Consider the following 22,149-nt stretch of genomic DNA (forward strand, 5'->3'; position numbering starts at 1 on the left):
AATTATATACATGCACTTAATTTCACAATACAATTTTCATTTACATTAATTTTTATGTAGTCTTTGAGTTACGTAATAATATAATCTTATAAGTAGACAGATTATTTACAATTATTATAATTTCTTTATACACATCTAACAAAAATAATTTCTTTAAAGTTTTTTACATTTTTATAAATGTTCAGGAAAGAGTTGTCTTTCACCTTCGTGCAATAAAATTTGTAATGCTTTATGTAACAAATATCTTCCAAACCTACATTTATCTCTCGAATTCCATGTAGCTATAATACCATAATATTCACCATTTTTACAATTTGTTAAATGTTCAATACCTAATGCATCTATCATTACTGCTTCTCGCGTATATGCTTCTACTGGAATTGTGTTTTGGAATACATGTAAACATATAACACCATAGCCATCATTCCATATATCTAATATATGTTTAATTTTTTTGTTTAATAAATTTTGTTCTTTTGAAACCCATATGTTAAAAGCGTCATAAAGATGAGAATAGGGTCTAGATCGTTTACCTTTCCCAATATAAAATATAGAAGAAAGAAAAGTCATCCAAATCTCTGATTCGGAAAGTTGTAAAGCACGATGTGGTAAATCCTGAGTTATACGTGGATCCAATAAAAGATAATTAAAAGAGGTTTTAGATGTTCCTTCACGCCATCTACGAGATGGATCTGGTGAAATGAATTCTTTAAATACATCAGTTTCAATTGTCCTATATAAATTCAAATCATTTATCCAATCTCCAAATGCTAACCATGATTTCATTTGATTTACATTAGAAATATTTTTTAAAGAAGACGAAGTTGTATACATTTGTTTATTTTGTATATTAACAAGACGTTTTAAATATAAGTGTCTTGTGGTAGTAGTAATTGGCCCAGGCATATCACCTAATTCAGTTAGCTTTTGTCTAAGAATATGATCATCAATGAAAAGCAATTCAGATGGAAAATTAGATGATGAGATATCTAAAAAAAAAAAAAAAAAAAAAAAAAAAAAAAAAAAAAAGACATTAAATAGTAACTTTTCAAAATGTATACATCTTAAGAATTTCTCTATAAATATTATGAACATACTTGTTTTATTCTTGCTAAAACTAAATTCATTTTCTTTGTTATCTTCTTGAATGCTGAAATTTTAGTCATAAACATTATAATGAAAAAAAATAAAGCATAAAGAGTTACTATGTTTTCTTACCTGGCAGGAGTGATACATTTTCGTCGTTCTAGTAAAATGATTCCTTTTTCTGGATCTTCATACTTATATTCTTCTTCCACACTTATGTATGAAGCAGAAGACCTAAAAATGTAATTATATTATTACATATTATTGATTAATGTGTTAAAAAAAAAAAAAAAACTAAGCGTTTAACTATTACCCTATTAAAACAATTTCTATTAAAATTTTTCTATATACTTTGACATTACATATTATAATTATAAGACACTAACCCTGACATTGATATACTTTGTTCTAATACATTATATTCATTTAGTTTTCTATTCTGTAAATCATTTATTTCTGTATTATTTGATAAAACTTGTTTTTCAATATTTAATGTTGTTGTCATATATTTTTCAATTTCAGAAACACAGTTATGTGCCTTCATCTTTTTCAAATCCGCACATGTAGCTGATGATTGTATATGATTATATATTTCATAAGGATCATTATTCTTTACATGTTGATTATTATTGTTAATAATATTTGTGCTTTCTAAATCCGTTAAAGATTGTAAAATATTTGAAGATATTGTTGGATTATCAGAATTGGTTAAAATAGTAGAAGTATCATCATAAGATAAAACATTTATGTTTTCATCATATTTGCCTTCATGTAATTTCACAGCAAATCGTTTATCCACATATCTTTCATTATTTTTCTGTTTAGGAAAATATGAATCGTCTGGTGATAACGATAATATAGAAGTATCACTTGAAATAAGATTAAATGTCTTGTCTGAATGTTCTAATGCAGAATTCTTTTTTTTATCTCCATTTCTCGTATATGGATAATAACATTTTTTCATATCTTTACAAGAAGTCTGAATATGCCTTTGCTTTCTTCTTGGTGTAGATTGAATCATTTCTTTTCTTTGCTCATTGTATTCACAAGAAATCGGTGATTTATATTGTTTCCTTGGATATGGTGTAAAAATGGATTTAATGTATTTGTTTCTAGGATTATTTGATGGAGAATAGCTTTCGACATTCGAAGTTTTTACTATATTTTGTCTTTTTCTTTTGTTTATTGGAGTATAAAAATTTGGTGAAGTACTTATAATTGAATTATCTAAAATACTCGATGACATAAAAGGTAATTTATGAACATTTGTCTTGGATTTTTTTGTAGATTTAGATTTACAAGACTCAATTAGTGGTTCGTTAAAATCATACGATAATAAATCTTTTTGCTTGAATTTTGATGTGACATATTTTTTCTTTGACTTTATAGAATTAAATTTAGAATTCGTCTTTTGACTTGAAGATAATAATGGTAAAATACAATTCTTAGGTGAACTTTTTGTAGGCATACTTTGTTTCTCATGTTTTACATGATCTAAGAAGGTTTCATTAATAGTTGCATCACTTGTAAGTGATGTAGAAAGAGAATTAATAATTTCACTAATGAGAACTTTCTCCTTTTTAACGTTTTCATTAATGCAAAGTTTTTCAAACATAAAATCCAATTCATCTTTCTTTAAATCTTGTTTTGATGGAAAAGATGATACAATGGAAGTCATACAGGAGTCATCTATATCGTTAGATATATGTTCATTAGAATATTTCAAAATCATTTTACTTGAGTCATTATAGTTTACATTTAACGAAGTATTTTTTGGTATGATATATTCAGCTACAGCATTACCATTATTTAAGACAATTTTATCTATAACATAAAATAGAAACAAAGTTATTAATAAAATTTTGGAACTCCTTCGATAAACCAAAATTGTATACAAATATTATATGTAACAATATATCTTTGTTTACCTAATGATAATTTATATTTTGGTTTTCCATCTTCATCTATATTATAACCACAATATTTTCCAAGAAGTGTAATAACTTTATAATACTTTCCATCAAATGCATAATGAAATGGACTTTGACCTTCCTCGTCTAACTGTAAAGGATCACCACCATTTGATAACAGTAACTCTAAAATACGTATTCTACCCCAAGCAGCGGCAACATGAACAGGTGTTAATCCATCAACAGACCTATAGAATTAAATATGAAAATTTCGAATTTATTTTATTTAATCTATGTTACACAAATTGACTGATACTTACTTAACATTAGGATTTCCACCATGTCGTAAAAATAATTTTGTTACTTCTTCTGCAAATATTTCTGAATCATTGCCAATCACTAAATGAAACGGAGTAATACCATGTGTGGGAATTAAAACATTAGGATCTGCCTCTTTATTCAATATAAGAGTTGTCACTTGTCTATAATAAATTAAGTACGTAAATATTAAATTAAAAGATAATTGTATTCACTTATGTTAATTATAAACTTGTACATCAAATATTTATAATAAAAATATTGTACTTCACTTTATATTTGTATCTTCAAGACCATCGCAAAGTGAAGAAGCCAAAAATAGGTCCCCTTTATTTTTTGGCGTAGCTAACATTTTTATTTGAAATATTATAATTACTTAAAAAATAACATATAATAATATAAATAATAACTTTTAAACTTCAACTGGTCAAAGTATGCGATTGGTGCTTACATTATAAGCAGCTAACTTCAAGTATTACAAGTCTTATAGATGGAAGCGCCTCTAGTGTTTATTATTTTATTCAAAATTATCAGTCAAATTACCGACAGCAAGTAATAAATGTTTAACAAACATGAGAATTAAGAAGAATATTGTGAAAAACTTTTTTATTGTGAAAATTATTGTGAATAATAATACAATTAATGATTCGATGATATAGATTTTGTTATTTCTTTAATTATATACATATATAAATAAATATATGATAAAATAAAAGTTATTTTGTGCAATTTAAACAGATTTGACAGATCTGTAATAATAAAGAAAAGAAAGTGACACACAAGTATTTACATAAGGGAATCAAAATGAATTTCATTGATGAAGTAGAAGAATTTACACATAAATGTTGGAAGAATATTTTTATGGAGGTACATGAAGCTGTTGTTTTTATAGATTCTGCAGCAACAGAATGTCTTCACTGGCATACAGGTGATCAAGGATATCTTGTATTAAAAACTGCAGGAGCATTTTCTGTACATGAATTAGCTACCTATAGTTTACGTGTACGTATATATTTGTATAGAACAATGAAAATAAGATTGACATAAATATATTTGTTGGAATATTTTCATGTAGAATGTAAAGGATAATAATGATGGAAAAGCTGTGATTATTTCCACTTCTGCTTATGCAAATTTTTATGAATATATTATTAAAATGATAATGGAACGAAATGAATTTAAAAATTATACTATTATCACTACTGTACACTATAGAACAATGAATTACGATAATAATATATCAAATAAAGAAATAAAGAATTACACAAAAATGAAAGAGGATTTACAAAGTTTCATAAATTCTAAAAATCCCTTGCAGGTAATTTTTTTGAGATATTTCATGTACAAATTACTTCTCAACTTTATGAAAATATATATTATATTAACTAAATGTTATTTTATAGAATATTTCCATAGAAATCATTTATGTTCCCATTTTTATAAGTCTTCTAACCAGAAGTTTATTTACTACTCCACCATTTGCAAATTTAATGCCACCAATTCTTATACCTGATGCTAATAAAATTAAAGAAACAGAATTGTATATAAATCATTTTGTAAGCTCTTTGGAAAGCTTGTTTCATCACTTGGATATTATAGAAGACATATATTCGATCGGTAAATGTAGTGATTATATAGCAGAAACATTAAAGAATTTACCTGCAGCAATCAAACGTAGATCTGTGAGTATATAATTTATCAAATATAAAAGATAATAATTCCACGTTTATATGTGTGAGTTACTAAATTTTATATTAGAAACTAAATGGAGCATCTGGGTCCAGAATATCTTTAATTTTAATTGATAGAACATTAGATTTAAGTGCAGTTACTAGTCATGATACGAATTCAGTTCTGTCAAGGATGTTATGTATTTTACCACATTTGCCTAACCACACCAATGATATTGCAGTAAATATGAATCCGGTCGTTTGTGAATCAATGGTAAATATATGAATATTTGCTTATTCTGTCATTATATCACATATTATCGATATTATTTTTTAAGATAGATGCACCATTTATTGAAATACCAGGATGCTTAGCAACTACTGATAAAAATTTGATTGACATCTTGATCTCAAAGAAACAGCAAGCTGTCCTTGTAACTGCAAATCATTTACTTCAAAGTATTTTAACATCAAAAGGAAGTCCTAAATCTAAAATAACTACAAGAGTTTCTGTCCATAGTTTAGAAAAGCAAATGTACAAATTTCAGGATAAAAATGAGATATATTCTACATTAGAATCCAGCAAACAATTACAAGTGATGTAATTTTTAATATTAATAGGGCTTAAAATATGCTTAAAAACTTAATAAATAATTTTTATTATTATGAACTTTCAGATAATTTGGGCAATTGTGCAGTCACTGAAATCAGATAAAAATATGCAGATAGAGTTGCTTCTTAGTATCGAAAAATTGATATCACAAAATGTAGCAGTCAGTAGAGATTCTTCAAGTGTATTAACACAAGTAATTATTAAGTTATTCTTGATTAAATTAATTTACAAAACTATCAGAACACATAAAAAATAAAATGAAATCCATTTTAGCTAAGCAACATCATAAGAACACGACACGATAGAAAATTAGATACTGAAAATCTTCTTGCTTTGTTAATATATGTTTATGCCCTTGCTGGTACAGAAATACATTTTTCACCTGCTCAAGAACAGCTTTTAGAAGAATCCCTTTCTATAGCTTTCTATGAAGACATGAAAGTTTTTAATGAAAGTACAGATATTACAAATGGAGTTTACCAACAAATTTTATTGTTATTAGGTTTGTATCAATAACAAATTTTCATTAGAATAATAGTAATTATATCCCCGTGTTTTAAGATACTTTAAAAAATATCATTTAATTTAGGAGTCACAGATGATGAATCTGCAAAAGAGATATCAATAAAGACAGCAAAACATTTTATCACCATGCTACATGATATAGCAAAAAAACGAGAAGGATTGCGCAATTATATGTAATTTCATTAAAACCAAATCATTTCTCAATTTTGGCAAAACATTCTATTGAATAAATTAAATTCTGTTATATTACAGATCTCTGGTATCTGATCCTCATCCTAGTGAAATGGTTCAATATATTGGTATATTAGAACAATTAGTTAAAGATATAATAAATCCAAAGAGACCTAAAATTCATGATCTACACGCAACATCAATGCATTCCAGTATTAGTTTCAAGTAAGTATATATAATATACTTCACCTATGATCAAATAATATCTAAACTATTATGTTATAGCCTTTTTTCGAAAAGCAAAACAGAACATCATCCTGCAGATAACCCATGGATATTAATATATGTTGTTGGTGGTATTACACCGGAAGAAAGTAGGAAAGTTCAAGAGATAATGTCCTTATATAAAACAAATTGTTCCATAACACTAGCAGGATCTCGATTATTAAATCCATCAGACATAGTAAATGAAGTCCTTTTAATGGGAATAAAAGATTAAATTTATAAATGTAAATATTTAATTAATCTCTTTCTGTTATCCACTTAATAATACCAGTATTAATCATAAAGCTGATAGTTCTTGTTTCTTTTTTTGACTCTATTAAGCACAAATGTTTTTCTGAATCATTATTTTTAAATAAGCGAATAATATAATTTAATTCTTTTAAAATATTTGTAGTAATAAATTTTACGGACTTAATATCATTTATAGTCAATGCACTTGGTCTTGTATAAATCGTTATAACATTGTATTGAGATGTGGTTGCTCGAATAAGTTTTATTAAATTTATCACGTAGGTATCTAGAGACTTAATATCATTATTTTCTCTGTTTTGCCAATAATATGCTGATATACTATCGATTGCCAAAATTACAATCTTTTCATTGCAAAATAATATACTTTCCAATGTATGTAATGTTAATAGAAATTGATCATTTCCATAACAATTAATTATAATTAAATTATCGAGCACATCATTAACAATTTTATTTATCGTTTCATTATTTACTTTCTTTATATCAATGGATTTATATACATCAGTCACAATCGTCGTCATTATTTTAACTAATTTTGATATTTGAAAATGACAATCAGTATTTATTAATATTGCTGAAGCTGCAAGACCTTTAACATGAATGTCGTCGTACCTATTAGGAAGTATGCACTTGGCAAGAATGTTCGCTAACAAAAGTGATTTTCCACTGGATACATCTCCAGTTATTTCTATAATGTCCGTATTTTTTAATCCGTTAAAAAAAAGAGTGTCGTCAAACTCTGAAACACATAGATTTTTTCTTAACCTTGTAATTAATTGCAATCCACTTTCGAGATTTGATTGCATTGTAATTATATGTTCTATTATTTATCGTCTTAGGTATTAATTAATCACGATGATACTTTATATTCAAATTTCTTTTTATTATCATTTTTGTGTTTTTTTTTTTTTTTTTTTATCACAAGAAATCTATGATACATGAAGTTATATTTATATGAAAATACAGCCTTTTCCATTTCCTGAAGAATCAAAATGTATGCACCAATTAGCGAACACATTCTACACAACACTATCGATGATTGGCGCTTACAAGTGCTAATCTTTGACCAGATTATAAGACAACTGATTGCGCCAACTGGTGGATTCGATCTAGGATACGGATTCTTTTCTTTGGTACGACAAGCATTGTACACTACCCTAACTTTCGATATACTCGGAGACTATACATACTATTATAGACCCGGCACGACGAACTGCGTCTCACGCAACAACTTAGCCGCCATTTTTTCTCCTTTCGACAACCGATGTTTTAACATAATTTGTCAAATTCATTTACATCGGTCAAATGACTTGCATAAATTTACAATAAAAAGAATACAAATTTCAAGAGAATACCATAATCTTTGTCGATCTTTAAATATTAATAAACGCGCAAAGAAAAACAAACGATCATAAAAAAAAAGAAAAAAGAAAAGAAAAAAAATAGAAGTAATGGTAGATCGGCGGTAAAATCTCCCTTTCGGCTTCGGGCATCGAAGGTGGTTAGTGCGCGTGTGCGAACCGCGCCGAGGGGTGGTTGGTCGATGGTCCGATGTGCGAACTCGAAAATTGCGAATTCGGGTGAAATTTTTCATGTTTTTTGCTCGGTCTTGGGCTGTACGTGAACGGTGATTCATTATTTATTTTATCTTTAAAAGGAAAACGTGCGGCTCGCGAGCTGCCACCGCGAAGCGAACGGGTGGCCGAGTCTTTCGTAGGGGCGCACAAAAACGACACGCGGTTGTCGAAAAATGGCGAAAACCTTTCGCGCGGTGACAGTATTGACTTTGTCAAACAATGGACAGTCAATACCAAAGTATAATAAACCGGTCATACTCAACGTTAATTATGACCCGCAAGGCCTCAGCGTCGAACTCGTCTTAGGTATTTATCGCTTTTGAAAATAACGCCAAAACGTTCGATCGACGATCTCAACGCTGACGCGTTTATTCGCAGCGACATAACCACACTCGCTCGACCGGAATACATTATTCCCGTATTCTTCTTCCCGTTTGTATTGATATTTTCATACTTTTATTTCTCTTGTTCGTCCTCATTAGAAAACGTTTCTGAACTATCGATTCTTTCTCTTCTTGAAATTTACTTTTCGTATTATGTTTTGACACGCTTTTTTTTTGTCCTCTCGTTCTTTCTTTCCGAATATGCAGTCTTTCTTTTTTTTTCATCTTTTCTTTTTTCTTTTTTTTCTTTTTTTTTCTTTTTTTTTCTTTTTTTTTTTTTTTTTCTTAAACTAAAAACGCTAATTTTCAACTTAATGTACATCAAGGATGTATATTTATTCATAAAAATTCATTGTACATCTTTTGATTTATTCTTTGAATTCTTAATACCATTTTTTATGTTCTAATATGTTACAGGTGATTCCACTGCAAGAGAAAAGGTTTCATTATTGGAATTTCCTGTAACTCATACTACTGAATGCTCTAGAGTTTCATCGCGAAGTTATGTTTTTACATTGGATTCAGATAGCTTGTTATTAACATTTGCTAATGAAACAGGTGAATAGATACAAAAATACTGTTCTGTTGTTATTAGTTTTTTTCCTGGTATTACATTGATATATATGTTAACAGTACACTTTCGTAGTTAACTAATACTAATGCAAAATATAATTTTTTAATTGTATAGACTTTCGAAACTTTCATTCACAAATATTAAAACTGAAAAATGGAAAGGGTATATCAGCATTTAATGAAAGAACAGAGGAGTCATCGGCCATGCAATATTTTCAATTTTATGGTTATTTATCACAGCAACAAAATATGATGCAGGATTATATCAGAACGAGCACGTATCAACGTGCAATTCTTGGCAATTTATCAGACTTTAAAGATAAAGTTGTGTTAGATGTAGGAGCTGGTTCTGGCATTTTATCATTTTTTGCAATTCAGGCTGGTGCAAAAAAAGTATACGCTGTAGAAGCAAGTAACATGGCAAATCATGCAGAATTACTAGTAGCTGCTAATAATTTATCGGATAAGATTATAGTCATAGCTGGAAAAATTGAAGAAATAGATCTACCAGAACATGTTGATTGCATAGTCAGTGAACCTATGGGTTACATGTTATATAATGAAAGAATGCTTGAAACTTATCTTCATGCTAAAAAATGGCTAGTACCAGGTGATCACAGTTACATTATTTAGTCTTATTATACATATCCATTTATAATTTTAATTCATATGAGACATGCCATATCTTATTTATAGGTGGAAGAATGTTTCCTTCTAGAGGAGACTTGCATATCGCGCCATTTTCTGATGAGAATCTTTATATGGAACAATTTAATAAAGCCAATTTTTGGTACCAAACATGTTTCCATGGTGTAGATCTTTCTGCAATGAGAAATAATGCCATTAAAGAATATTTCCGCCAACCTATTGTTGATACCTTTGATATAAGAATTTGTATGGCTAAATCTGTCAGGCATATCGTAGATTTCCAGACAGCTGATGAGACTGATTTACATAAAATAGGTATGATTATACAATATTTGTTTTATATATTGTTACGTCTTTTTTTATTTATTTATTTATTTTTTTTTTTTTTTACTATTTTAATTTTTTTTTTATTTTTGAGAAAAATGGATTTATAAGATGTAATGTATCAAACTGATTTGTGATAAATTATGAATCTTTCAGATATAGATGTTGACTTTCACATATTAGAAAGTGGTACATGCCATGGTCTTGCATTCTGGTTTGACGTGGCATTTATTGGTTCTACTCAACAAGTTTGGTTAAGTACTGCTCCTACAGAGCCTCTTACACATTGGTATCAAGTGCGTTGTCTTCTTGAAAATCCATTGTTTTGTAAAAGTGGCCAATTACTTTCTGGAAAAGTAATTCTTATTGCCAATAAAAGGTAATTTCGAATAAATGTTATATGTATCATTTAATAATGTACTTGTTCTCTCAGTAATTTGATTAAAAATTGATTGCAATAATGATATACTTGATTGCAGGCAATCTTATGATGTTACAATAGAACTGAAACTTGAAGGGACAAATATGGAAAGCAGTAGTAATACTTTAGACTTGAAGAACCCTTACTTTAGGTATACAGGAGCAGCAGCACAACCACCACCTGGCTTAAATAATACTTCACCTAGTGAATCTTATTGGACAACTCTGGATGCGCAAGGTGCTCGACAGGCTGTGAATATGGTTAATGGCATGTCGGTCAATGGTCTTGGTGAGGTCTCAATGGATACAAGTGCAGCAGTTAATCCCAGTAATTTACTTGCAATTGGTAAGATCTAATTTCGATCGAAAATCAATATTTACGACCTATAGCGATATAAGACATTCTTCTGTATTCTACTAATAATATTTCATGGATATTGATCTAATAAAGTTTTAGATTGATTCGAGATATGTGTAAGTAAAAAATGGGTTACTTATTTTAGTTAAAAAGCAAATGTGATATTTAATAATAAATGTTTTATATAATTAATAATAATAATAATAATAATAATAATAATAAAATCTAAACTTGTGCTTAGGTGGCCAACCTAATATTCATCCTGGTTCGATATCAAGTACCGGACGTGGTCGAGTAGGAGGTACGGCTACTAGTACGCAGGCAGCACAATTGATAGGTGGTGGAATCACGCCTAATATGTTTACATCTCCAGCTACTGTGAGTGTAACATATTACTGATTGTTTTCTTCAGCGAGCTATTTTCTCTATGATGCTTTTACTATTATATAATAATACATTTTTTGAAACAGAAACACTCAAATATAATCCAAAACATTCAATTGAAACAAGTAAATGGCTCGCTAGGTACTTTATCCTAATTTATAAAAAGATACTAAAGCGTGTACCTGCCTGCGTGTCTTTCGCGCTACAGCTTGGTGTTACTTTCCAGCAATCGCTGGTCCTTGGAAATACGTCGCATTATCCGGTAAATCCAAGTTTAATGATTGGTGATTACGTGACACCTGGAAACGGCATATCACCTCAGACTTACCGGCAATGATCTATGGCAAAATCATTTTGCACCGAGTATTCTCGCAAAGTAAAACAGTTACAGAATGATCCTCGCCATAGCAATTCTAGCAACACTGGTGACAAGGGCAACAATAAGCAAAGTCGTAAGTTGGTGTTTAGTTCGCCAGCCAGCAAGCTTCGACTCGCGTCTGCCGTTCGAATTTTACATGCAGTTGATTTAACCAGTCTTGAACCACATTTTGATCATAGCGGTAACAATGTCGCTTATTTGAGTAAGCCTACAGTTGATTCTGTATTTGGATTTGGTTGGGGTTCTGGAAGAAATAATTCTCAATGGGAGGCACGTTGGAGGAGATTGCGAGCCATCCCCTCGTAGCTGTCAATATTTTGTACTGTCATCTTTTATTTCATCGCCCCTTGAAGATCGGATCTTCCAGATTGAAGTGTGCACGCTTGCCAAATATATCCAGGAAGATATAATATTTTTTAACGACAATACAGTTTACCGTATGCAGCGTTCTACGCCTTACTATTTTACCAAGTCCTAATATGGTCTATACATCAGTAATTTGTAAGGAATGTAGATCGATCATAAATCGTGTTGTGATTTCTTGTCTTTTCCTTTAAAAGACTTTAAAATTTTTAGTACCAGCAAGATATCGGAGATTGTACATCGATTAGTTGTTGGCATAACTGGTTTTCAATATCAAACGACTTTTACACAACTCGTAGAATAGAAAACAACATTTTTAACGTTTTGCAAAGTGCAAAGAGCAATAATCTGATAAGCATACAATATTAAGCACTCTGTGGCAGAATTTATTATATAATTATTTTAAATATATATATATATATATATATATATATATATATATATATATATATATATATATATCGTTCCTCATATTCTTATAATACTGTTTATATTTTAAACTGTAAACAAATTTTACAATTTTTTTTATTTGCATTTTGTAGAGTAAACTTTGCATGAATAGGTGCATAATTTATAAACTTATCTTTAAATTTGGTTATATCCAACTTACATTGTATGTTACCATTCTTCTTAAATATTTATAGAATACAGTCTGATAAAACTTTCTGAAACTTAATTTTGCATAAAACATTTTTTAAGACTATTACTAGTACATGTACATATATATGTATGTGTACGTATTTTATAATAATATAATGTACATTATAGTTTATTGTATCAGTATTTAGGGTGCTTAAATTCATGTTAACACGAGGAACTGATTTACAGTAATGTATCCAAAACCTAAGCATGATAAAAATGTAGTAGGTTCTTTTTTTATCTATAGCGTGTTCTTCCATAATAATAAAAAAGAAAAAAAGAAAAAAAATATATATATAATTTATAATTGCATCAAATATCGAATACTCATATTACTTTGTATCTGGCATTCCACAAGTGCTTCTAATATTGTATGATTTGTTGTACATAACATAAAAGCCTGCTTCTCTTCCATTCTTTTTTTCTAAGAAAATGATTATACTAAAAGCAATATTTGAAAGATATGGATAACCAAAAGAAAATTATAAAACTTTTTGTTGCTTTTCTGAGTATTGCTTTCAACGTCATCATTGTATATTTGTGTGAGTGCGCATAGTTTTTCTTTTTATATAATTGCAATACAATGACTGAAAGTTAATGTGACATCTCAGGAAGCGATGCAAGTAGTAGATATTTTCATTCTATTTTTTTTTTTTTCCTTTTTTTTTTCTTTTTTTTCCAATTTGTTTCATAATTACATGCAATTTATACATTCATTTAAAAAGTCTAGCGCAAGTATGGTGATGCTCATTATTAATATTATCCATTGTTTTATAACATCTATAAATCATTGGTTAATAGAAATAAAGATAGTATTTATCATCGTTCATAGTATTAACAATTGCATCAAGCTATTGTTTTTATAAAATATTATAATTTAAACTACAAAAAACAAAATATTCCTTTTTTTTTTTTGTTTTGTTTTTTGTTTTTATATGTTTACATTGGTTTTATATATATTTATATATATATAAAAGAAACTAGCTTGAGTGTATTTGGCATACTTTGAGGAGATAAATACTATTTGTCTCATAAATATCATCTGGTAGGTACATAAATACACGAAGGGAAAAGGTTAGAATTGTGTTCAAAATAATAATTATTTAGTATTTTATAGATAACTTATATAAATTCATTCTAATTACTAATGTAATTAATTACATCTCTACTTCCTCTGTGATGGTTGATATGAATACGATCTTTAGTAAATCTTAGTACAAAATAGTACAAAAAGATGATATAAATTTTCTTTTTATGTCCTTTCTTCCTTTGGCAGCTACAACAAAGAACTTCAATTTGTTATGCTGTAAAAACTTATCACTTTTCCATTTTTATAAATTACACTAATGTGCTTCCAAAATATTATAATGATATTCGGTCGAACGCTAATCTAACTTTTACTTTCGTGTGAGAATATGATTTATCATGTTGCATGTCCGATATGCTCGAGAAAAGAATATCGTTAAAAATTAGAATTTATTTTGGTAGTACTGCGTTTATTTCTTTTTTTCTTTATTAAAAATAGTATTATATGACTAAATGTGGCTCTTTGAAAGTGTATTGATTACTTAGATATTGATTCATTTCAAGATATTTGATTAATAGCGTGATTTGATAAACGAATTTCAATTGTAATAATAATTTCATTATCATTAACGTGTCATCCTCATTGACTCTTATCATCAACATTATCATTGTATTTTTCAACGTAAGAAGAGCCCACTCGAAAGCGTGCGTGTGTTAGAAGCATACGCGACACATGTGCACTATCCAATACGATTACAATTAGTATGCACGCGCCATTTGTATGTATAGCCTTCGTGCGTGTGTGACGAATACGCGTAGTATTTTTTGCATCCATTACATTAATGAGGTTTATTTATACGGCGCATTATATCACGAGCAATTTTGAATTGCACCGACTGAACATCAATTTTGTTATTTACCTATATAAACATCCGTCGTGCTCGATTATTAATTGTAAATACTCTGACAGCTTTTTGGCTTTAATTTGTTTCCTATCTTTTTGGTAGCAAACACATTATAGTGTTCTAATTCTTTGTAATTAATCTACCCTGATGAGTCTGTTAGAAAAATTTTATAAATGTCTACACAGACTACAAAGGATTTTTTTCTTTCTTTCTTTCTTCTTTCTTTCTTTTTTTTTTTTTTTTTTTTGCATTTTCTTCATAAATGAATTTTAATGGGAGATCATTTAATCTCCGAGACACGTTGTATATAAATGTGTCGAAATTGCATCTTCAGCTCAGCAAAACGGAATAACGATTCCGTTAACTTTAAGGACGGTGCAATTCTAGACAAATCGTGTCGATTAATCGCTGTTTGCATAATAATACTGGTTCCATGAATTACCTTTTATAATAGGATTTTTTTACTTTTGCTTTCATCGATCTCCCTCCACCATGTTTGTATTCCGCGAGTGTTCTTTTTTATACTGTCCGAAACGACAAGAATGTACACGGAACTCTATTACGTTCCATGACTTCGTTTTACCGCAAGTTAAGAATTATATAAAATTATTGATGACAGGCGATTTAGTAATAATGATATTTATATCTGTCGAATTAATAAATTAAGTTGAAATTTTACCTAGCCGGCTCGTTATTTAATCTCGTTCGAGCAACTTCTTTTTTGTTTTTTCTTTTTTGTTTTTTTTTTTGTTTTTTTTTTTGTTTTTTTTGTTTTTTAAATAAGCCGGTTGTGGAATTGATCTGTGTGAGAATGATACGCCGTTTCACACTACGACTGAAATTCAACGGCGATGTAGTAAATAATGAATAATTATACAACAGTGTACGCCCGAATATGAATCAAACGAGATATTGTATTTGTCAATAAGAGACAAAATTATATGGTGCGCGGTACATACGATTTTTACTATTTCACCTTTTCTTTATTCTTAGGTATTTCGAGAATTCTTCTTCGATCGAACAATACCAAGGTAAAATAGATTTCATTAATCTAATCTTTATTTGATTTCACATAATGTGTAACACACTTTATACAATCAATGAAATAAATATTCTCTATCTCTTTGATCTCTTATAAATTAGGGCCAGCCTAACATAATAAATTTTAATGATCAACTATGGTATATTTATAACTATCTAACGATTAATGGCATCTATTATTTTCAATTGCATGCTAATACATATGTGATTAATAACAGTACCTTCAATTACGCCGTAATTAAACATAAGGCGTGTGTAAGAGTACATGTTTTCAAGTGTCAGTAAGCATTAGGAGAGAGATTAAATAAAATTTAAGCCCAAACACGTAATGTCGAATCCCAACTTCCAGTTGAAACGGCAGTACCATCCGGTGAAACTCTCAAACAAGACACACGATTTTCGTGTCCATATAAAAGTGCTACTCTTTGGCACTTTAGAGTATCCCATATGTTTACTGTATAATCATTATAACCAGCAAACAATAAACGTCCACTTACACTGAGGTCGATTGTATTCGCTCCGAATATGATACTCTCTTTTGCATAAATAGCTACTTCTTTATCAGCACGTAAATCAAAAAGTCGGCATGTAGCATCATCGGAACCTGTTGCTACTGCATCGCCGCTTGGATGAAATCTTACCTATAAAACAATAAAACAATTCGATTAATCGTAATATATTTATCTATCAATTGGAATATTATTATGAGTCAATTAAATTTATATCGAAGTTATATTCATACCGAATTAACATCGGACTGATGTCCTTCGAAGCTTTGAACACATTGTCCGCTACGCATATCCCAAATTAAAACCATTTTATCACAACTACCAGATACGAATGTATTGCCAGTTTCGCTCGGTGCTAAATCAATTGACATAACGTCGCTAGAATGTCCGTGAAAACTTTGAAGTAATTGACCACTTTCAACATCCCATAAAGCGCACGTACTATCACCGCTTCCCGTTAAAATTTGTTGATCGCTATTGGGAAATGCACAACATGACATATACGATGTGTGAGTCCCAACGGTTTTTTTACGAGTTGTAACATCGTCTTCTAAACTCAATGGATAAACTGTTACTTTGTTATCTAATCCCCTGTAAAAATCAATTGAAATAATTTACATTTTCTCTCTCTCTCTCTCTCTCTCTCCCTCTCTCTCTCTCTCTAAAAGGTTAATTTAAATTATATAGAGGTATTATATTTGTAGACGTACCCACATGCTACTAAAGCACCACTAGGAGCATAAGCACATGCCATTACCCATATTGTAGGCATTGTAACTGCATGCTCCTTATTTGTTGTGAAAGCATCCCATATTATCATTTTGCCATCCTAAAAGATGATTCATAGATATATGGAAAATGTAAAAATGTGCAAAATACAAATTAAAATATATACCTGAGAAGAAGAGACAATGTGACGCTTATCAGGAGACCAATCAGAACAAAGAACTTTTGCCTGATGGCCTTTCAAAACACGTCGAGGTTTTACATTTATGCAGTTTATTCCTTCCAATCGATCAGCTACACTAGCAACTAAAAGATATAATATTTAAATTTATACATGATGTTAATTCTTATAATATATAGAAATAAGAAAATATAACATAGTATATTGTTCTTTAATATGGTTTTTTAAATCATAATCATTCTCTCAACATACCTCATTTTTATATAATATAATTTTATAGAATGTAGAAATAAACATGAAAATAATTTATCTTTAATTATATATTTTAGATAGTTACGAGTAACATCATTTAGCTTTTGTCGTTCATCCTCTAAACGTATTTTTAAACTCTCTGCCTCTTTAACCAAGTTATTAATGTGTTCCGGTTCATTAACAGAGTCCATATTTAGGAGATTCTTGAAGATTAGTTTAGAATAATCACAGATCAATCCATGTGGGCTTACTTCTTCATTTACTTGTCTTATGTCAGCAACTATTAGCATTCCATCTATAACAACCTTTTTCATTTTTTTTCTTCATTAAATTTTTGTATTCATATATTAGTTAGAATTTGTGAGATATATTATTATTTGTTATGAAAATAAAAAATTGACAAGTTTCTTACACAAATTATTAACTACAAGGTTTTTTATATTTCTATATATATATATATGATATAGCTTTTTCTGAAATATCATTTAATCTTTAATAATTGTTTACGTTGTTTTTTTTATAAATTTTGATAAGATTAAAAAGCGGTCATCAATGATAATCAATACGAGTTCACAATAACAAATCTTGACGCCGGTGCAATAACGCTTTCATAACTAGTCAAACTTTATCTAAACATGTTGACTTTTAATGACAAAAATACATTTACACTTTCTACCCAAAAGAATTTATTAATTTTTCTAATAGATGACATATTCATTATTATTAATACTTTTTTTCACGAAACCGATAAAGTTACTACAACATTGTTCAAGATCATCTTAAAACTTCCAGCTCATTTAGCCAATCGCCATTTTAGATTTGAAGGGCGAGTTACTCTACAATTTGTGCAATATTCTTTAGTCGCAAAGTTAAAATTATATATTTGTTTTACATATCTATGTTAACAAAAATTAATTTTAGATTAATAAAAGATTTTATGAATGTATACATATATATATATATATATATATGTATGTACATATATGATATAGGGTATAATTATTATACCAATGAAATTAAAGAAATGACAATCATGTGCGATTATTATTAAAAAAACAAATATCCATAGTCTATACATACATATTGTAGATTGTGGGCAGTATTATTTAATAAGTTTAATTTAAAATTGTATAACTCTCTATAAGAAATATGGATCTTGCATAGATATTTATTAACCGACAGTTTCTGTGTAATCTCTATATTATTTGAATTTAGCGCGTTTTACTTATACAACTGGAACGGATATTACTGTTAACCTCCAAGCCAGACCAATTTATAGATTATTCATATTTTTGGCCTATAAATAAGAAAAAAATATTTATTTAAAAAATTGTAATTTCTAAGTAAAACAACGATATTAAACTTTAAAAGTTATTTTATAATCCGTTGTCCATTGAAAATTTAAACATTTTCTGGATTCGAGGTTACAGCGCAGGTCGATGAATGTAGATTTCCTGTGCTCGAACGATAGAGTGGGGTTAGACAGGACGTACTTTTGCTCGTCGCCGTCTTTATCATTCTTCCTCATTGAATTCGTGGTCCGGTTGACGGGCTTTCAACGTATCAAGATGGCTCTTCTATCTCTACGTCTGGCCTCCTCTTTGGCGAGGCAATTGCCAAATGCTACGATTCAGGTAATTTCTTAAAAAAAGCAAGAATTACTTGTGTCAAATTATTTCAAAGCCGCGGGAGAAATTATCGATAGCGCCGACATTTTATATTTGTTCATTACACGTTTCCACAATTTTTAGGATATTTAATAATGTCTTTTACTGAATATTATATTCTATAAAAAAGATATTCTCCATGTAAAAGCATTAAAAAATAATAGTATTTTTATAAACATCGTTTGTAGGGTATTATGTATTATGTAAAGAGAGGAGGACTGTTAAGTTATGTAATAAACATTTAGGGAGTAGATATATGAAGACTTATGAACAGATAGAGATATATGAATACTTCAAGTGTATTTCTATTTCTTTTTTTAGGTCAATTGGCCTGCTGTCACAGTTACATCTCGTAAATACCATGTATCCTGTAGTCGCCGTTCTGCAGAAATTTCTTCCATTCTGGAAGAACGCATCCTTGGCTCTGCTCCCAAGGTACGTCTATCTTACAGTTGACTAATTATTCATTCTTTTAATTATACGATAATATTTATGAGAATTTGTTATGAAATTCTTATTAATATCTAATATTTATATTTAATTATTAGATTCTAATAATAATAAAATTTTAGGCTAATCTTGAAGAAACAGGCAGGGTACTTAGCATTGGTGATGGTATCGCTCGTGTTTACGGTTTAAAGAATATTCAGGCAGATGAGATGGTGGAATTCAGCTCAGGTCTAAAGGGTATGGCTTTGAATTTGGAACCTGACAATGTTGGTGTTGTCGTCTTTGGTAATGATAGGCACATCAAGGAAGGAGATGTTGTAAAACGTACTGGAGCTATTGTGGATGTTCCTGTCGGGGAGGAATTATTAGGACGTGTTGTTGATGCTTTGGGTAATCCCATTGATGGTAAAGGACCATTGAACAGCAAACTGAGATTCCGTATTGGTACCAAAGCCCCAGGTATCATTCCTAGGTAATATATTTAAATTAACAATTTAAGTCCAATGACTATATGTTTATGACATATATATATTTTTATAGAGTATCCGTAAGGGAACCTATGCAAACTGGAATCAAGGCTGTAGATTCTTTGGTACCTATCGGTAGAGGACAGCGTGAATTGATTATTGGTGACAGACAAACTGGAAAAACTGCCCTTGCCATTGATACTATTATCAATCAAAAACGTTTCAATGATGGTGGTGAAGAAAAAAAGAAATTATATTGCATCTATGTTGCTATTGGTCAAAAGAGATCTACTGTTGCTCAAATTGTCAAACGATTGACTGACAGTGGAGCTATTAATTATACTATTATCGTTTCCGCCACCGCATCTGATGCTGCTCCCTTACAGTATTTGGCACCGTATTCCGGTTGTGCCATGGGAGAATTCTTTAGGTAAGATAAAGTTAATAAGCCGTAATATGTCTATTATAATTTCATGATTAAATAATATCTTAATCTTTCTTTTTACAGAGATAATGGAAAACACGCTTTAATTATTTATGACGATTTATCGAAACAGGCCGTTGCCTACCGACAAATGTCTTTGCTACTAAGGAGACCACCAGGTCGCGAAGCGTACCCTGGTGATGTATTTTACCTTCATTCGCGTCTTTTAGAGCGAGCTGCCAAAATGAATGAAAGTTTAGGTGGTGGTTCTTTAACTGCATTACCTGTCATTGAAACTCAAGCTGGTGATGTATCTGCCTATATTCCAACCAATGTCATTTCTATTACTGATGGTCAAATCTTCTTGGAAACTGAATTGTTCTACAAAGGTATCCGACCAGCTATTAATGTTGGTCTGTCTGTATCCCGGGTCGGATCTGCTGCTCAAACCAAGGCCATGAAGCAGGTGCTGTATAATATTTTAAATAGAGCAAAATGATTAATAATTATACCGTTATAATATTAAATACTCATTGTTGTTATAGGTTGCCGGTTCTATGAAATTAGAATTGGCTCAATACCGTGAAGTAGCTGCTTTTGCACAGTTCGGATCTGATTTGGATGCTGCAACTCAACAATTGTTGAATCGTGGCGTGAGATTGACTGAGCTTCTAAAGCAAGGACAATATGGTAAAGCTATATCATAAGATATACAATTTTTTTTTTTTTATCAAGTTTTGTCATTTGTAATAATATTATTTTTATAATATATTTTAGTGCCCATGGCAATTGAAGAACAAGTTGCAGTTATCTACTGTGGTGTCCGCGGTTATCTTGACAAAATGGAACCATCGAAAATCACTGCCTTCGAAAAAGAATTCCTTGCTCATATTAGGTAAATAATGTTTTTTAAAATATTCTAATAATCAATTTCTGTCAAGTACAATTATATAGATGCCAATAATTTGATTTAATCTTTTTTTATACAATAGGTCTACACAACAAGATCTCCTAGGTACTATTGCAAAGGAAAACACCATCAGCGAAGCATCCGACGCTAAGTTAAAGAAGGTTGTTACTGACTTCCTTACATCATTTTCATCGTAAATGATTGTTAAACATATTTAAGTATCAGTATAGACAATTAAATGAACATTCTTTACTAAGCAAGTTCAGTGCACAGGTGAAATACATTGATATAAAAAGTGTCACCAATGTATATCGTCTGCTTATGATAAATGTTATTAACAATTCCAAATCCATACAATAAATGCGATAGTCATAATACACGATAGGAAAATATAATTTCAGTATAAATTAACTTACTATTTCTGTTATGATTTAAATATACTTCTCTTGAGAAATATTTACGAAATTACACGAGAAGTTTTATAATGGTATAAATAATAAAATCCAAAATTTTTTTCAAATTATTGATTTCCTTGTATATCCATTAACGACCTTGACGACTTTCCATTTCTATGGAGAAATTTTCCAATCCTTTTTAATATTCGTGTTGATGTTTTTGATAGTAGTGAGGTAATTAAAAAAGAGATACTTATTAGTTTCAAAATGTGACACAAGATGGCGCATTATTTTACATTAATTTCTAATTTGTGATTT

At 29.6% G+C, this 22,149-nt stretch overlaps 6 protein-coding genes across 11 annotated transcripts; 3 read left to right on the plus strand and 3 right to left on the minus strand.

Moving 5' to 3' along the window:
- Positions 1 to 61: 61 nt before the first annotated feature.
- LOC124422162 (ankyrin repeat domain-containing protein 11-like) lies at positions 62 to 3,768 on the minus strand. The gene is made up of 7 exons (XM_046958224.1): positions 3,587 to 3,768; positions 3,317 to 3,478; positions 3,015 to 3,244; positions 1,473 to 2,910; positions 1,219 to 1,320; positions 1,098 to 1,150; positions 62 to 989 (listed from the first exon to the last, which is right to left on the minus strand). The coding sequence occupies exons 1-7, from the start codon at positions 3,664 to 3,666 to the stop codon at positions 172 to 174; spliced, it is 2,883 nt and encodes a 960-aa protein (XP_046814180.1). The 5' UTR covers positions 3,667 to 3,768; the 3' UTR covers positions 62 to 171.
- A 112-nt stretch (positions 3,769 to 3,880) lies between these two features.
- Positions 3,881 to 6,862, plus strand: LOC124422163 (sec1 family domain-containing protein 2-like). Of its 2 annotated transcripts, none has more exons than XM_046958226.1 (10): positions 3,881 to 4,316; positions 4,390 to 4,632; positions 4,718 to 4,996; positions 5,073 to 5,258; positions 5,323 to 5,580; positions 5,662 to 5,790; positions 5,871 to 6,099; positions 6,187 to 6,295; positions 6,375 to 6,518; positions 6,579 to 6,862. In XM_046958226.1, the coding sequence occupies exons 1-10, from the start codon at positions 4,119 to 4,121 to the stop codon at positions 6,790 to 6,792; spliced, it is 1,989 nt and encodes a 662-aa protein (XP_046814182.1). In that variant the 5' UTR covers positions 3,881 to 4,118; the 3' UTR covers positions 6,793 to 6,862. The 2 variants fall into 2 exon arrangements, with proteins under 2 accessions (XP_046814182.1, XP_046814183.1); XM_046958227.1 differs by having other exon boundaries at positions 4,101 to 4,242.
- On the minus strand, positions 6,794 to 7,779 carry LOC124422168 (DNA repair protein XRCC2). The gene has a single exon (XM_046958240.1). It carries the CDS (start codon positions 7,634 to 7,636, stop codon positions 6,815 to 6,817), a length of 822 nt encoding a protein of 273 aa, XP_046814196.1. The 5' UTR covers positions 7,637 to 7,779; the 3' UTR covers positions 6,794 to 6,814.
- Positions 7,780 to 8,075: 296 nt separating this feature from the next.
- Positions 8,076 to 19,074, plus strand: LOC124422165 (histone-arginine methyltransferase CARMER). Of its 4 annotated transcripts, XR_006941802.1 has the most exons (9): positions 8,076 to 8,713; positions 9,208 to 9,348; positions 9,479 to 9,973; positions 10,060 to 10,326; positions 10,492 to 10,714; positions 10,815 to 11,101; positions 11,355 to 11,491; positions 11,706 to 11,949; positions 18,942 to 19,074. XR_006941802.1 is itself a non-coding variant. In XM_046958229.1 (8 exons), exons 1-8 carry the CDS (start codon positions 8,581 to 8,583, stop codon positions 11,832 to 11,834), a joined length of 1,812 nt encoding a protein of 603 aa, XP_046814185.1. In that variant the 5' UTR covers positions 8,076 to 8,580; the 3' UTR covers positions 11,835 to 15,487. The 4 variants fall into 4 exon arrangements, 3 of the variants coding, with proteins under 3 accessions (XP_046814185.1, XP_046814186.1, XP_046814187.1); XM_046958229.1 differs by lacking the exon at positions 18,942 to 19,074 and having other exon boundaries at positions 11,706 to 15,487; XM_046958230.1 differs by lacking the exon at positions 18,942 to 19,074 and having other exon boundaries at positions 11,724 to 15,487.
- Positions 15,847 to 18,359, minus strand: LOC124422167 (guanine nucleotide-binding protein subunit beta-5). 2 transcript variants are annotated; one of them, XM_046958239.1, is made up of 6 exons: positions 18,026 to 18,359; positions 17,604 to 17,813; positions 17,255 to 17,391; positions 17,070 to 17,188; positions 16,593 to 16,950; positions 15,847 to 16,491 (listed from the first exon to the last, which is right to left on the minus strand). In XM_046958239.1, exons 2-6 carry the CDS (start codon positions 17,806 to 17,808, stop codon positions 16,162 to 16,164), a joined length of 1,149 nt encoding a protein of 382 aa, XP_046814195.1. In that variant the 5' UTR covers positions 17,809 to 17,813; positions 18,026 to 18,359; the 3' UTR covers positions 15,847 to 16,161. The 2 variants fall into 2 exon arrangements, with proteins under 2 accessions (XP_046814195.1, XP_046814194.1); XM_046958238.1 differs by having other exon boundaries at positions 17,604 to 17,823; positions 17,931 to 18,358.
- On the plus strand, positions 18,989 to 21,956 carry LOC124422164 (ATP synthase subunit alpha, mitochondrial). The gene is made up of 8 exons (XM_046958228.1): positions 18,989 to 19,152; positions 19,507 to 19,620; positions 19,758 to 20,107; positions 20,176 to 20,532; positions 20,611 to 20,992; positions 21,072 to 21,216; positions 21,304 to 21,421; positions 21,519 to 21,956. Exons 1-8 carry the CDS (start codon positions 19,087 to 19,089, stop codon positions 21,631 to 21,633), a joined length of 1,647 nt encoding a protein of 548 aa, XP_046814184.1. The 5' UTR covers positions 18,989 to 19,086; the 3' UTR covers positions 21,634 to 21,956.
- Positions 21,957 to 22,149: the final 193 nt, after the last annotated feature.

The sequence above is a fragment of the Vespa crabro genome, chromosome 2 (assembly GCF_910589235.1).
Source record: "Vespa crabro chromosome 2, iyVesCrab1.2, whole genome shotgun sequence".
NCBI lineage: Eukaryota > Metazoa > Arthropoda > Insecta > Hymenoptera > Vespidae > Vespa > Vespa crabro.

Coding starts and splice junctions, on each gene's coding strand:
- LOC124422162 (XM_046958224.1), bottom strand. CDS start 3,666: ATGTTAGCTACGCCAAAAAATAAAGGGGACCTATTTTTGGCTTCTTCA. Junction 2,911..3,014: donor AAAATATAAATTATCATTAG/GTAAACAAAGAT, acceptor TTTATGTTATAG/ATAAAATTGTCTTAAATAAT. Junction 1,321..1,472: donor CAAAGTATATCAATGTCAGG/GTTAGTGTCTTA, acceptor TTACATTTTTAG/GTCTTCTGCTTCATACATAA.
- LOC124422163 (XM_046958226.1), top strand. CDS start 4,119: ATGAATTTCATTGATGAAGTAGAAGAATTTACACATAAATGTTGGAAG. Junction 4,317..4,389: donor TAGCTACCTATAGTTTACGT/GTACGTATATAT, acceptor ATTTTCATGTAG/AATGTAAAGGATAATAATGA. Junction 6,100..6,186: donor ACAAATTTTATTGTTATTAG/GTTTGTATCAAT, acceptor CATTTAATTTAG/GAGTCACAGATGATGAATCT.
- LOC124422168 (XM_046958240.1), bottom strand. CDS start 7,636: ATGCAATCAAATCTCGAAAGTGGATTGCAATTAATTACAAGGTTAAGA.
- LOC124422165 (XM_046958229.1), top strand. CDS start 8,581: ATGGCGAAAACCTTTCGCGCGGTGACAGTATTGACTTTGTCAAACAAT. Junction 9,349..9,478: donor AACATTTGCTAATGAAACAG/GTGAATAGATAC, acceptor TTAATTGTATAG/ACTTTCGAAACTTTCATTCA. Junction 9,974..10,059: donor TAAAAAATGGCTAGTACCAG/GTGATCACAGTT, acceptor TCTTATTTATAG/GTGGAAGAATGTTTCCTTCT.
- LOC124422167 (XM_046958239.1), bottom strand. CDS start 17,808: ATGCTAATAGTTGCTGACATAAGACAAGTAAATGAAGAAGTAAGCCCA. Junction 17,392..17,603: donor AAAGCTAAATGATGTTACTC/GTAACTATCTAA, acceptor TATATCTTTTAG/TTGCTAGTGTAGCTGATCGA. Junction 17,189..17,254: donor ACATTGTCTCTTCTTCTCAG/GTATATATTTTA, acceptor ATCATCTTTTAG/GATGGCAAAATGATAATATG.
- LOC124422164 (XM_046958228.1), top strand. CDS start 19,087: ATGGCTCTTCTATCTCTACGTCTGGCCTCCTCTTTGGCGAGGCAATTG. Junction 20,108..20,175: donor GCCCCAGGTATCATTCCTAG/GTAATATATTTA, acceptor ATATTTTTATAG/AGTATCCGTAAGGGAACCTA. Junction 21,217..21,303: donor TCTAAAGCAAGGACAATATG/GTAAAGCTATAT, acceptor AATATATTTTAG/TGCCCATGGCAATTGAAGAA.